This window comes from Rhopalosiphum maidis, chromosome 2 (genome assembly GCF_003676215.2).
Source record: "Rhopalosiphum maidis isolate BTI-1 chromosome 2, ASM367621v3, whole genome shotgun sequence".
NCBI lineage: Eukaryota > Metazoa > Arthropoda > Insecta > Hemiptera > Aphididae > Rhopalosiphum > Rhopalosiphum maidis.
In genome coordinates, this window is record NC_040878.1 from 92,549,890 (window position 1) to 92,565,947 (window position 16,058).

At 24.5% G+C, this 16,058-nt stretch overlaps 2 protein-coding genes across 3 annotated transcripts; both read right to left on the bottom strand.

Moving 5' to 3' along the window:
* Positions 1-663: 663 nt before the first annotated feature.
* LOC113552959 (amyloid protein-binding protein 2-like) lies at positions 664-8,465 on the bottom strand. Of its 2 annotated transcripts, none has more exons than XM_026956024.1 (13): positions 8,334-8,465; positions 7,387-7,530; positions 7,123-7,311; positions 4,259-4,366; positions 4,029-4,152; positions 3,828-3,963; positions 3,582-3,753; positions 3,263-3,517; positions 3,068-3,192; positions 2,820-2,983; positions 1,315-1,499; positions 1,090-1,255; positions 664-1,006 (listed from the first exon to the last, which is right to left on the bottom strand). In XM_026956024.1, the coding sequence occupies exons 2-13, from the start codon at positions 7,522-7,524 to the stop codon at positions 759-761; spliced, it is 2,010 nt and encodes a 669-aa protein (XP_026811825.1). In that variant the 5' UTR covers positions 7,525-7,530; positions 8,334-8,465; the 3' UTR covers positions 664-758. The 2 variants fall into 2 exon arrangements, with proteins under 2 accessions (XP_026811825.1, XP_026811824.1); XM_026956023.1 differs by lacking the exon at positions 8,334-8,465 and adding an exon at positions 7,598-7,833.
* Positions 8,466-12,909: 4,444 nt separating this feature from the next.
* On the bottom strand, positions 12,910-14,411 carry LOC113554256 (neuferricin-like). Its single transcript, XM_026958013.1, has 4 exons — positions 14,064-14,411; positions 13,762-13,902; positions 13,432-13,621; positions 12,910-13,347 (listed from the first exon to the last, which is right to left on the bottom strand). Exons 1-4 carry the CDS (start codon positions 14,356-14,358, stop codon positions 13,161-13,163), a joined length of 813 nt encoding a protein of 270 aa, XP_026813814.1. The 5' UTR covers positions 14,359-14,411; the 3' UTR covers positions 12,910-13,160.
* Between the last annotated feature and the right edge of the window lie 1,647 nt (positions 14,412-16,058).

Consider the following 16,058-nt stretch of genomic DNA (forward strand, 5'->3'; position numbering starts at 1 on the left):
TGTCAAATAATATATGCATTATTGCTTATTTATAATCTTACTTATTTAAATAATAACATTAAATATATCAGTTAATTATTAATACTAAAATTATACAAAATCAAATGTAAAAAAAAAATAATTTTTAAAATTATAAACATGTTCTTTAAAAACTGCATAAAGTTTGCACTTGACTAAGTATAACTAAATTAAAAATATTTCTACTATACTCTTTAAATTTATTAATAACCACATAAATGTTATTCAAAAAAATATATATATACATGCATCAATGAAATTCAACAATATAGAACATTTGTATGTTTGTAAAATGAGCACAAACATAAAAATTTTAAAATATTACTATAGGATAAATATAAAAAAATATAGGTAGTACAATTAATAAATATACTTGTCATGGGCCTTATTAAAAATTACTCATTAGGATCTTAGGTAAATGTTATCTATCAGGTTAAGTAATGACACAAGCATATTTATACAGGATATTAATTTGATTATCAATTAATAATAAAAAAATAAAATAAAAATTTACAATTATCTAATATTATAAACAAATAAATACAACTTTGTATTACTATTCATTTAAAAAATAATAGTTATGCACAAGCAATATTAACATGATAAAAATGTATAATTGAACACTGAATAAAATATCATTGATATTACTTTTATAAACACAAAATTAAATATTAATAAATATTATATTTTTATATCAATTTTTAATTTTAGTTTTCTAATTAATTTTCTATTTAAATTTACTACTTGTCACAAGCGCATTCATTCAGTATGCATTTAAACTTTTCTAAACTTAAGTCATCTTTAGTACAGTTTTCATCAGTTGCAGTGTGCACCTCATGTAACCAAGCTTCACGTGTTTCATGAAATCTTAATATATTTTCAGTATATTGATTATACTTTTCAGTATTATTTAGTTCTCGATAAACTTCTACCAATCCTTGGAAATCATACAGTAATCCTGTATACTGTCGACCATAGGTAGTTTCGTCTACATTAAAATAATTTGGTTTCTTATATAATTTGATACTTTTATTCAAATAATAAGATTTGGTTTAATTTATTGTAACTTACATATCGTTTTTGAACGCAAATAAAGTACTTCTGCTTCTTCATATTTTTTTAATTGATATGTGTACAAACTAGCTAAGTGACCTAAAGATAGAGCAACTTCTGGGTTATCTTTACCTAAAATTGATTCTTTGATTTCAATAGCTTTTAAATGCATTTTTTCAGATTCCTATAAACATTAACATTTTAAAATTTAGTAATTTAAAAGAAAAATAATTTAAATAATACCGTAAATTTTTCCTGGCTTTGATAAAGTCTTCCTAGATTACAGTATGATTTTGCCGTAAGCAGGGCTTTCACTCCAACTGCTTGTAAAGAAACTTGTAATGCTTTTAAATGAAGGGCTTCAGCTTCATTTAACATGTTTTTCTTCATTCTTTCCAACAATCGTTTTATTCCATCTGCTTGTAAATCTGAAACAGTGTAATTTTATCCTTAAAACCACTATAATCATAATTAAACTATTTAAATAATGCTACATTAACTATTTAAATTTATATTAAACATATGAAAACATATTTTTAAAAACTTGTATATTTTCTTGAGGTTTTTAAAAAAATTGAACTTATTTACTAATAACTAAATATTATTGATAATTTTGCGTTATGAGTAATGAGTTAACTGTCTATGGTCAGCAAAAGTAGTCTGAGGGGCTGATTACTTTCGCCGACTGTGGACAGTTTCCTCTTTGCTCATAACGCAATAATAAAATGCTCTCTGATAATTTAACCATGATAAATAATTACTAACATAAATTACTAAGTATTTTTCTCTATCTTTTTTCGTTCCTAATGCAGTAGAGAATACCGATGGAGTATACTCTATTTGCCAAGAGAATATGAGTGTGCAGTACTGCGCACTAATCAAAAGTAGTTGTTTTGGACCACAGCGCTATTAATAATAACTAGTTAATAAGTATATATGAAATTAGAATGGAGATATTATAGTAACCCTTAATCATAGACACTTAATAGCAATAAAGGTCAAAAAGATCATTAATTATATTTTAACTTTAAGACACCTTGTAGTCTATTCAAAATAAGAAAAATAGTCGATGGTAAACTTGTATACTCAGAGTTGACTCAATATATAAGGTAAGCTTCCAGATGGTTAAATCTGTTTGGGTGATAAATGGCTGTTAATTTTTTTATCTACAAATTTATAGATTTAGTGTTTTATACTTCAGTTACTTATTTTTCATTTACCTCCCTGAAGATATTATATTAAGAGGATGTTATACCAGTATGTGTTGTCTCTGTTTTACTAACATACATTATAGCAAATTAGCGTTCAGCAGAACACATTTTATGATGTTAGCTTTAATATTAAATTAAATTTACCTATTACCAAATTTAAAGCTAAGAATATTATCTAGGAAATATCATAGGCTTAATTGATATTATCATTTTAAATTTGTAGTTTTTTACATAGTTATAACTCACTTTAAAATCATAATATATTAATATCAATAAAAGCATATAACATTTTCTAGATAATATTCTTGCCTTTAAATTTGATAATAGGTAAATTTACTTAAAGCTAACATCACATTAAAAATGTGTTCTGCAGTACACAAATTTGTTGTGATGTACATTAGTAAGACAGAGACAACACAATATACATGTGGGTATAATTATAACATCCTCTTAATTATTAAGTAGACAAAAGATAAATAAATAATAAAGTAATAAATAAACAATGAAATGATAAACAAATTATAAATATGCACAAACCTCGGATACCATCATGAAGGTAAATATCAATACCTCTGTCCATTATGTCTAATGCTTTTTCTTCTAGTATCAATGCCTTTATTCGTCCAGCATTTACTAACAACATATTATCATTTGGTAAACCAATTTTTTCCATGATAAATATACCTTGTAATATGCTTCGCCTAAAGGTAGTCATAATTGTTACAAAAAGTTATAATATCTTATTATACCATTACACAACAATTAAATAATTTTTTATGACTTACATAGCTTCATTGAAGTCGGTTGTCGAATAATCGCAAACATATCGAGCATATGCATAATCAACAAAAACAATTGCAGTATGTAAATTGTAATAACCAAATAAATTTCTTCTAGAATCTAATGCAATCTATAGTGTAACAATGCTAACTTAATTAATATTATTCTTTTATAGTAATTTCACAACAAACAATTCTTACATAGTAACTGTTAATGCTATCTTTTGCTAAATCTGCTTTCAATGAGTAGCATGCTTCATTCAATAACATATCAACATGAATATTTTGATCAATTTCTTTTTCGTATGTGTGCAATTGATTAAGCAATTTTCTCGCTGTGCTCAGTTTGTTCAAAACAGAACAAACTCTAACAGCATGACTTATTACCAATAGTTTTAAAATATCAGCACTCTTATCCCGAAGTTCATAGACAGCTTTCACTGCCCATGACCAAGCCTAAGTTATTACATTTATAATAAAAATATTAAAAAATTTAATTTCAACAAACTAAGTGACAAACCTCATTAAATTCCATTAATACATAGTAATATTGTGAAACTGCTACATAGGCATACGCTATGCACAATGTTCTTTCTTCTAATTTTTCGATGATACCAATAGTTTGTAGCATATGTTGTAAGACTACTTTAGCTTCATCAAAATTATGGTAATTTGACACTACTAATAACCACCTAGAGAAAATATGTTTTTGTTAAATCAACTATTATTTGAAACTAAATAATTTTAAGTTTAAGATTTTTTTAACTTGGTTAAGCATTGAATAATTTTGACAAGTTTTAAATTTTGGTCATGACACACCCATTTTGTAGTAATTATTTGATGTGTGTGTGATAAGACTAGAGCACATTCACTGAACCAGCCGGCATCCCCAAGAAAAATTCCTATTGTGATTTAAAAATCATAATTTCAATTGATTTTCAAAGTTTAAAAAAATTATTTTACAAACCTAATTTGAGACCTTGATCAATATGATGAACATATACATTGTCATTGTTATCTTGTATATCTATTTTTATCCATTCATCAGCTAATTGTTTGGGAAATTGAAAACCATTCATTTGTACACAAATCTAAAAAATATTATAAATGGTAAAATATAATAAATTATATAACTGACATGACATTGTGAAAATCACTTCTTCTAAATGTTTTGAATTTGTTTTATTCAAATATTACCTGGAAAATAGTAAACAGTTCACTTCGATAGTTGGTGACATCCACAAATTTTGAAAACAAATTTAAATCAAAATGAAGAGAAAAATTGAAATGATCAACAAATTTAGTCTAAAAAAAAAAAATCAAAATATATTAACAATAAGTATTACACCTCAGTTCTAAAATTATTCTTAAGACATCACACAATTGTTGTTAAAATTAAAAATAAAACACTAAGAAATTACCAATAAATCACATATATTTTTTAAATTCAGTTAGACATATTTAATAATTAATCAATCACAATTCATAAAGACAAGTTATATTGTTAGTTTATATTTACAAATTCCGTAGATAAAATCTATATTATTGGGTTTTTACTTTTGTTGTACAAGTTTTGTTACAAAAGTAATACAAGTTTGCTACTTTAATTTGAAGAAATAAATCTAAATTTAATTAAAAAATTGAAATTACAACAATTACAAACAAAATTATATTAATATTAATGCTTTATTGGAAAAATAACTTAATTAAATTTTAACCATATATTTTAAGAACAGACTATTATTAACATGTTTCTGTCAATTAAAGTTATTTTACTATAGATCAATTTTCATTTTATTTTATTTTAAGATTAATAAGATAAATTTTTTTTATTATATCTTAAAATATTTAAAATTTTTGAGTTAATGACTTCAACCTTACTTTAAGTTAACAAGAAATAAAATAATTAGGTTGTGATAAATGACAATATCCAACTGTATTATTTAAACTATCAAGAATAATGTATGTAAAATTTTTATAAACAAAAGTTTAAGTATGAAAAGTTTTAACTACAATACATTTATATAAGTAATGTTTTCATGGATGTATTATTTGTATTGATTCAATGAAATATTTTTTTATGGGCATTGAATCTTTTGATAAAAAACATTTTAAAAATCCCATCAAACAAATATTTTTAGAATATTATTGATTAAGTGAACATTTATATTAACATAAATTACATATTATATATAAAAGTAAATAAATTATCATTTATTCTATTAGGAAGTTTTTTTTTAGTTTTCCAAATTATATTTTTAATAATTTTGACATGTGAATAAGCCCTAAGCTAATTGACTACATTTTAACAGGGTTAAAAGTAAATATAGAAAATATAATAAATTATGGCAAATGTTTATTTTACATTTATATATAATACATATATAATAATTATGGTATTCATGTAAAATGCTCCCCACAATTAACTAAAACAAAAATTTTCCTGCAGACTATATAATACTGCAACAATAATTGTTTGGAAAAATTCACCAGAATAGTAATGAATATTTCCTAGAATCTGTACCAGATCAATCTGAAAATACTTTAATGCAGATAATATAAATATATTATATGCTTCAGGTTTATTATTACGAAAATTGATTTCAATCTTATAACATTAAGAGAAACCAATTTCAAATCATAATGTAATATTAATATTACTCTATGTTACGACTTATAAACATAGTACAGTCAATCAGAAATATAATTTAGTGGATCCAAACAGTGACGCTCATACACAAAAGGAAACTGGCCATCTGTGAAAGTTTAAACTTAAGCTTCATATCATTTAAGAAAATATTGCATATTGGTATTTACAAAATAATATTTATTTTAAATTAGGTTTAGTATAAAAAATATGTATTATTAATACATTTTGATAATTTTATGCTTATATTTTAGTATTTATAGATGTAATAATAATTATAAGCCAATATATTGTATTATTTTTATAATTATTTGGGCGTAGAGCATTTTGTATGGCCACATAGATTAAATGAAAATTGGGGACAGTTTGTACTACTATAGGTAATAAAAATAATGAACATGACGGACAATTTATACTAAATTAGGTAGACAATTTTTTATACATGTAACATAATTTATTATTACACATTTAAATAGGTATGTACAGGTAATCTTATAATTTAATTTTAGATTTCTAATAAAAATAAATAAATAGTTATTAATATTATAAGATAATATAATAGTATATGTATTAAAAATATTTAAAATTATTGGTTTTTACAAATTATGAGTTTGTGTGAACAATTATAAGTTATACATAAACTTAGAAATTTAATTAATTTTGTGAAATGTACAAGCTTTGTGAATTTTTGAATCATTCATTGTCAATTGTAAGTTGTACAAAAATTAAAATGTTAAATGTATGGTAAATTATTTCAACTATTGTGTATTTGTTATTGTTTTATTTTCATGATATGTACAGCTTTGTGAATTTTTTTAGGATAAAGGTTTCTTATCCCATCTCTTAACATATATTTCCTAATTTATTTTTACTGTACAAAGTGTTCACCATCATTATTACCAATTTATTTTCATCCTACAAAGAATCAGTGAGCTGCAAATCAAACAATAAACAGTACAAAGTGTCAATTTACCTAATCATTTATATAACATAAAATTGTATAATAATGATCTGATTAAAAGGTATGTAGTATTAAATATCTAGTGAAAAAATATAGAAAGATATTAATTAAGAACTGTTATTTTAATTATATTACAACTAACAATAAGTAAGTAATATTAAATAATTATTATTTATTAGATACTTTAAATTTGGTTTATAAATGTGTTATCTAAAAAAACTTTTCTCTTGAGTGAAACCATGCATATAATTAAATAGACCAAACACAAATATTTGTATTTTGTCTATGTTTTTTTAATTTAATATTCATTGATAGGTGATATATTAATATTTTAAGTTTTTATGATTTGGTGCTTTTATTTTATAAATTATCATATACTGACCTAATTTATAACATATATTCATATAACGCTATAATAATTAAATAGGTACTATAAAAATATAGATTAGTTACTTGTTGTATGGTGGCAAATCCTTCATGTGTTTCAGAGCTCATCTGTCTATAAGAGACGGGTGCTGTATAGCCTGAATTGTGTAATGACATTTGAGCAATTTCACGTCCTCGATTAATTGAAGATAGTTCACTATCTGGGAGCATATGATTATAAATAAATTTTTCACTACCATCATTTACACGTAAGACCTACAAAAAAAAAATAATAAATTAACATTTTTATTATTGGCAAAATGTTATTTCTTTTACAAAAGTATTTCTAACCTTCCACACGATTTGCAAACTGATTGATGGTGGTAACCACTTCAACACATTTAACAGGATGTCTTCGTTCATAGAATAGCATAACTGATTTAATGACTTATTGTAAAGTGACTCAACATTAGGACTAGAATTACTCATAATTATCTAGAGAATAAAATTATATCTCTACTGTATTATATTAGAGGTGCACCACATTCAATTATTAACTGACAGTGAAACAAACTAGTATATTATTTATGACAGTTTGACGAAGACTTCATTTAAAATTGGTTTGTGTATTATTTCCACGTATCTGTGACTAGACTACAACTTAGAACTAAGAATTAAAGGTAATTCGACATCAAAGAATTCCCATCTGGAATTATTTAATTGTCTAATGTTTTAATGTCTTAAATCTTGTGTTATCACCGTGACACTGTTATCAGTAACGTTGATAACAATGTGTCTTGTACATTTTGTTTTTTACAGTGTGATTCTTTGCAGCTGCTTTGAACCAATAAAAGTCTATGCCCTTTGGTGACAACTAAATACTAACTAAAGACTAGAGACGTAAAGTAACAGACCTACAGACTGCAGATAGTAATCTTTTGCTGAAAAAATTTATTTTAATAACAATAAATATTGATTACCGTCCGATGTCTGCAGTCTACAGTTGTTGTACTGAATGGAAATTTAAATATCTGTCTGGCAGGACTGTAATTATATTTTAGTAGTTTCTAGGCCGGCAAGCTAACGAGAAAATCTCGGCGGGCCGCTCAAAATATGGGGGACATGGGCTGTATTTGGTCGTGAATTTATTTTCTTAAAATAATGATAAATTAGTACAGACATTGAAAGAAAATATAATTAAATTGAATTATTAAATCGTACAGTAGCTGTAGCTGTTATCAAACGTCATTTCGTCAGTAATCCTAAAACTCGGTAAACAACGATACGGCGATACCTACCTTGCCTGTCCGGCGCTGGGTCTAGTTGCAATGTTGCATGGATACCAGTAGTTGTCAGGTACTTACCATTGATTTTAAAATTTAAACACTTTATAAAATTATTAATTAATAATCAATGCTACTACTTTCGTTAACAAAGCTAAAAATCAATTATTTTTATTCTTATTTAACGACGTTTTGAATGCTAACAAATATACAAATACCTACACACTACACACAAGATTAATTTAATAGAACCTTATACAATGACGTCTGTACTAGTTTACTATGAAATCGTTGATATGATCAATAAAAAATGAATAAATACAATAATATAATAGCTAGGTATTTATTATTATATTTAAAAAAGCGTTTTGTTTTTTTTTAAACAAACAATAGATAATAATCACAACTGTCTTGACAGGACCCGAGGGCCGTATCCAGTTTTATTTAATAGCATTGAAGATTGAGGAATGCATAATTGAAATATTAGAAATAATAAATGTGTTCAAGAAATAAAATATCGAAGAATTTACCGAAAATCATCATACTTAAAAATCATAAATTTAATTAATACCTATAAAGCTATAAATAATATAATACGTAAGGATGTATGGTAGATATAGGTGTAACTACTACACGATGAGAACGCAATAGATACACGTCAATCATAGACAAGCGAAAATTGCCAATCGTATTATTATTATTCTTTATTATTAATGTGCACGATTGGCGGTTTAAAAAGCATCGATAAGGTTAAATCTATTAAATATTAATATCTATTATTTATCATTTATGTGATTTGCACTTGACAGTTAATGGTATACATATGTTTATACATGTATATACAGTATAGGTATGTACAATTTATATATTATACAATTAATATTTATACAATTGCAGTTATAATGTTATATTGTTATGGAAGTATATATTATTATTTAAAATATAAATATGGTGAATAGACACAGGCTAATTGGGCTAAGATACGGAAATAAAATAATTCTCGCACGTAAAATATAAATTATAGTTTGAAATAAGTAAAGAAAAAAAAATTCTCAATAAACAGTGAATATTGTGTGCCATCGCCGGTAAATATAATAATTACTTGTGCAAACAATAACTGTTCCATATTGCATTGTTGCACAATATGTATAAAGACTTATAAAATCAATAGCGATATACCAATAACACAATAAGTACAATAAATAGTATGATGTATACCTTTATACATTATATGCTAACCATTATAACCTACATAACGTATAAATGGGATAAATATTTAATTATTGTTTTTATTTGAATACTAAAATCGTTCAATATGTCCTATCATTTATGAGAAAAAAAATGATTTTAATTTCAAAATTTAAATGACCACGGGAAACATATTTACATAGTTATAGAAGTTGAACTTTATTTACTGTTTCTACACAAATTATGATTGTTTTTATTCTTTCTGTTTTGACGTTTGTACTGCTGTCGGCTAATTTAAAATAATTGTTGTCCATTCTTATATAATAATCAATAACAATAAGAGCTGATTTAGAAAAAAATAAAAATGTCATATTAATGTATTCATAACTATAGAGTAATAGGTGCATAACTAGCTGCATAGGTATCTATTATATTGTATTAATGTAAGTAGTGACATAAAATTACATTATTTGCAGTATTTTGTATAAAAACGTAATTATTTATTGTATTACATTTAATATGAAAAAAATACCATTATACCATTCACACCAATGATTTGAGTCTAACAACTTGGTAAATAAACCATGATTCATTATAGTTACCATACAGCATACAACCATATAACTTGATATACCTATAGTATATATTATTTTGTTTTCGTTCACACTTTAATATACTGTATAATATATACGAACGCTATCAGGTAAATGCTAAATAGAATTACATACTTTAAAATATATTTTTTATATTTTGTTTACTATACAATATTATTTAATAAATAATAATTTCATCTATTTCAGTTATTATTAATTTAGGCCATTTAGGGTTATCAATTTATCATTATAACTATTATTGTCTTTAAGAAACAATTAAACATGTTTTTAACTCTGATATATTAATTACTAAAATTTCATATACTATTCATATTGATATTTTATACTTAAATGAGTTATATAAATTATACTTAAGACTAATAAGTTAAATTTTTTAATTACAATTTATTTATAATCGTATTGTAAATTTGTAAAGTTTTTAGATTTAAATGTTTGATACTATGTTTGTTTTTTTTATATAGGCATTACAAGAGTCTACATGGTTTTATTATTATTAATCTAAAATACAAACTTAATATGAACAACTCGTCAAGCACTCACGCCCGTCTTGAAATCACATTCGAATATCTATTTTGCTAATATTTAAAACTCCCCCTCTACAAAAAAAATATACCTATTGATTATACACAATGTTCCAAATAAAAATGAACAAATTAGATTAAAAATAATATAATAAACACACCTACCATGCGTTATAAAGGAAAAATGCAATCAGTTAAATTATTAACTGGTAAATTTATTAACGTAATACTGATTTTTGAAAACACAAAACAAATATATTTTATTTTGTAATTTTATATATAAACTATAAAGGAACAATCATCTAAACATGATTTTAATATCTAATTTTAGTTAATATGTTGAAAATAGTGAAAATATTGTTACATCGATATTCATATTTATATTTTATAGTTTATAGAATAACTTGCTATTATTATATTATGTATATAGGACGGCGTTTTGGATAGGCAATATAAAGTTGTTTCCTTTATTTTTTAAAATAATTACAAATAATAATATATTATCTAACAAGTAACAATAACTGAATAATAAATTAAGCCAATTTGAAAACTAAGCAAATGTCTACCTATTTAAATAGTAAAATAAATATTTTGCTTATATCTAAAATCTGTTTCAAAACAATCTAGGTATGCTTCAAGATTTTAACACAATTCAATTAAAGTTTATTTTTTTCTTCTTCATTACTCACATTTTTGGACATATTTCTTGACTTAAGAAATATCTTTACATCCTACAGTCCTTTTAAAAAAAAAAAAAAAATGGTGATTGTATTATTATTATACATTGTAGACCTAATGCTAATAAGCATTATGTCATTCATCTCAAGATTATTTGAGTCAATTTAATTACAAAAATTAATCTCTAATATTATAAACATAATATAATATCTATTATTATTTATTATACCTATGTTTAGAATTTTAAATTTGAATTTTGACTACAATTCTATACATCTTCAACTTTAAATTTGGTTAATCATTATAAGTATTAAATCAATTAAATTGAAAAAGGTAATCAGGTAAATACTCGTATAAGGTAATTTATACAGATATGAGCAAAGCATTTGATATGGTGAACAATGTAGTATTGATTCACAATTGGGAGTTGATGCCTGATGGGTGTTAGAAATCATATTTTTAAATGAATAGGTTCATACGCAATATACAGTGTAATTCATGTTCCCCTTTTTTGTTCAATTTATGCAATTATTCAGTCTAATTTTTGGAATTTTCAAATATACTTAATGACCATATTTTTAAAATCCTTGTGATTGTCTGTACTATTGTACTACCTTTTGAAGAGCGTCCTATGGAAATACTAAATTCAGTTTTTAAATAAGAACCTTTTTTCTAAAATAATTTACTTAGCAGATATTTTTTTCTAAAATTGTTAATACAAATAATACATCATTTTATGATGTACACATTGAGATTTGCGACGAATGTACCTATGTGGTTACATGCTACATGTCATAAATCATAATAATTACGTTTGCCTCATTCCCTCATTTTTACTTATTTTGTTAATCAATTTATTTAAGGAGTGCCTTATGGCAACAAACTTTTATTTTTCAAATAATATTGAAATATTTATAGAGTAGTGCATAATTTAACTATAGATATTTATGTAGGTAGCTAAAACATAATTTGGCTTAACAAAAAATACTATGATCTATAACACTGTTTCTCAATCTGAGGGTCGCGATTGCCTTGTCTGGGGATTGCGGTAGTCAAAAATAATAAAAACACTGATTTACAAAATGAATCTTTCATTTGAAATTTGGCTTTCCCAACGATATGATACAAATTTATACTTAATATAGATAGGGAGAGGGGTCGCAAAGTGATTGAGCGTATTTTAGACCTTTTTTGGGGGTCGCGAGACTAAAGATGTTGAGAAACGCTATTCTATAATATACTATGTCACATACTATTTGAATTACTATGAACTGATTATAGTTAAGAAAATAATAAATATTATTAATTAGTTAACAAAGTTCAATTTTTTGTATAGTTTAGGCACAGATTAAATTAGTATAAAACACTTTATGATATACAGCCACAGGACATAGTACATTATAATAATTAACAGTTGATTTAATATTTACTTCAATGTATTTTGTTTTAGGCTTTATGTACATTATACATGTATAAGAAAACTATATTATTTTATCAATATTAAGTATTTTTAACCTGATAAATACATTATTGTTATAAAACAAAGTGTTAAAGTACAACAATGTACAAATCATAAAGCAATTTTTTTTTTAAGAATAGTTTTGTATAAAAATGTAAACATTAATAAAGTAGATAGGCACATAAATTAAACTTACTCTACACAATATGATTTAAGAGATTTAAGAATATTATAGTATAACTTGTCCTATTGTGAACTGGGATTAACAATTTTGATATTGTAAGGGAATTTATCACAGAAAGAACATTTTACATTCAAATCACACTACAATGGTATAACAAAAACAAAAAAATGACACAATTTATTAGTAGAACAAATCAGATTAACTGACTTTGACGTAACAAGTTGTTGCACTAGCATCACAACCCTCATACTCATTAATATGCACTAGTTCAGCTTGGCTTAGGGTATCTAGTTGTACACATGCACACCGAAAAGACAACTTTCCATTTTCATCCAATGATTGTAATTTACGAGGTACTCCAATCCAATTCCTTTTAATGCCACCACTATATATATTAAAAAAAATAATTATCAACATTCTATTAAAATCTAAAATAATTAGACAATATCTACTTTTTTATCGATCTAACCTCAATGTAGTACACCAGACTTTACTTTTTTGATTTTCTTGAACATATTCTATATTACAACTTGGATATCGTGCCATTTCTTTATTTTTAGTTGCTTTAGCCATTTTACTTGATTTTATTTTTTCATAGACCAATTTACTATAGTCTGTTTCTTTACCAGATGAATCATAATATCGTCCTATTAATTTTCCTAAAACACCATATTAATAATATTTGTTAAAATATGGTAGGTTACATTCAAATAAAATAGGTAACTAAAACAAAACTTGGGAATATACATTACTATACTCAGTAGTTAATAATTAATATAAAAATATAAATTATAATTACCAATTTCTTTGTATTTTTTCTTATAAGTATTCAGCCAAGTATCCAGTCCTATTAAATCATTTGGATCCATATCACTGACATGATCAGTTAGGTTTTCTTCGTCGAATAAACCAGTTATAAATGAACGACTGGCATCACGACCTAAAAATATATTATTTTAAACAAAAAATAGCAATTTTTTAATATTTTTTAATTTGAGTGAAAATTATTAAAAATAAATAAGTACTTTTTGTAATAAACAAAATATAAAAAACAACTTGTTTTAAATTATTGTTATTATAGGTAGGAATTTAGGTACTTACCAGAAAATCCACTATATGAACCACCAGGTCCATAGAATCTTCTACCCTCTGTCACGTCAAATACAATGCCAAGAATGGATAAATATATTTTGCCTCCATCAACACCATTATATCGACTTAATCGAGTTGTATCGAAAAGTGAACACACTTTAGGTGTGTTAATTAAGAATCGTTCAAAAATTGCATAGCTGCATAGTAAGTTTTGAGCGGGTTCATAGAAAAATAGCATAGATAATACTAATACTATAATTGTTATACATGAGAAAAAAGTATTTTTTAAATTAAAACCCTCCATATTATTTATTACCCAATATTTAATATTGTTAGGCGATACCTATTTGTTTACAATGATTTATTTAAAATAAGATAATAATAACAAATAATAAGTAACTAGTAATTAACAATAATTATTAATAATCATAATAATTTTAATTTTTAAGTATTGAATTCTTCATATAAAATAATAAAAAAACTTTCTAAAAGTAAATTTTAAATCATGATTTTAAAACTATGACAACCACTTTGTGATAAGCAGTGAGCAAGTAATATCATCATAGAAATAAAAACATTAAAATCGCCACGACCGGTTAGGTAGTTAGGTTAGGTCTGTATTCTATATAGTTAGAGCTGGCCACGACAGGCTTAATAATTCATCATAAATACTACCTACCTATTACAACAGAATAGAATAATATATGTAATATAATATATTATAATCGGCACATAATATTGTGTTATCACTATGCAGTCGATTTAAAATCTTTATCATTTTGTTGTTATTAAAATAAATAAATAAATGTGTTATCTAAAAAATATGCGCGGCGATTTTTATTTAATTTTATACTGTACTACTACTGAAATACATTACAATAGTACTATAGTACGTTATTAAATTACGTACATGAATATATAAATATATATAAATACATTTTTTTCTTCAATCTCACTTGTACAGGTTTACTTGTTTGAGTGAACTGTTTAAATTTTTTTTTAATTATCTTTGGTGCGATCGTATTTATAAGTCATATTGCTTATTTAACCATTACCTTATATTCATCTTAAGTGACAGTGACTTTTTTAAAAATTTAAAATAAACGGAAAGCTTCTAACTACAGAATACAGATTTACCTTGGAACACGAAGAAATTCCCATTAAATTTATGGGTTATTAGAGAAAAATCCAAAAGACAATTATTTAACTGTAAGTAGAGTTAAAATAATATTGATAATAATAAATATTAGATATCATACACCGAATAATTGCATAATCTCATTATAATATAGCGAAGAAGATAATAATAGGGTATTATTTATATTTATATGTTTTGAATGATAATCCTACAGATATAAAAAAAAGTTTCATTTACATAACACAAAAATATAATTGTTCAGCAGTTTGGACAAGATTAAAGCCAATGTATTTCCCCAAACATGTAATAACAGAGTGTTTACATGTCGGGAAAATAAATATTATCCTAACACAACCTATTTTAGGTCCTGATAGCATTATTTGTGAAAATTATAATTTTTATTCAAAATGTATTGAAGTGTAACTCTCGAAAGATAAAGCAAATTTAATTAGAGTCTTAAAGAGGTGATTATAATATTCTAAAATAGGGTTTTAAATATATTTGTGAAATTAATTGTGTTTATAATGCTGTCATTAATAATTCAGTGCTCGACTTGGCAAAATTAAAGTAGGGGGGACTCTGTTTACTGTTTAAAAAAAAGCGTCCCTATTACTTATTCAACGTTATTGAGCCATGGGGGCTATTCTCCCATACCGTCTAATACTCCTCTTTAAATCATGAAAAATATTTGTAAATAAGTAATCAATTAGAAAAAAAAATAAGTTAATATAATACGTAGGTAATTAGAAATCATTGTACCTGTTATATATGTATTATATTAGAAATAATAACTAATTCAAAAGGATAAAACATGTAAATAAATAAAAAGAACATCGATTTTTAACTATTTATTTTCATAGATGCAC

What these genes read in the sequence shown, in the direction of transcription:
- LOC113552959 (XM_026956024.1), bottom strand. Translation starts at nt 7,524, where the DNA reads ATGAGTAATTCTAGTCCTAATGTTGAGTCACTTTACAATAAGTCATTA. An exon ending in GATTTGCCACCATACAACAA is followed by an intron (nt 4,367 to 7,122) that starts GTAACTAATCTA and finishes TTTTTTTTTTAG; the next exon opens with ACTAAATTTGTTGATCATTT. An exon ending in TGATCAAGGTCTCAAATTAG is followed by an intron (nt 3,964 to 4,028) that starts GTTTGTAAAATA and finishes AAATCACAATAG; the next exon opens with GAATTTTTCTTGGGGATGCC.
- LOC113554256 (XM_026958013.1), bottom strand. Translation starts at nt 14,358, where the DNA reads ATGGAGGGTTTTAATTTAAAAAATACTTTTTTCTCATGTATAACAATT. An exon ending in TTCATATAGTGGATTTTCTG is followed by an intron (nt 13,903 to 14,063) that starts GTAAGTACCTAA and finishes ATATATTTTTAG; the next exon opens with GTCGTGATGCCAGTCGTTCA. An exon ending in GAAAAAATACAAAGAAATTG is followed by an intron (nt 13,622 to 13,761) that starts GTAATTATAATT and finishes ATGGTGTTTTAG; the next exon opens with GAAAATTAATAGGACGATAT.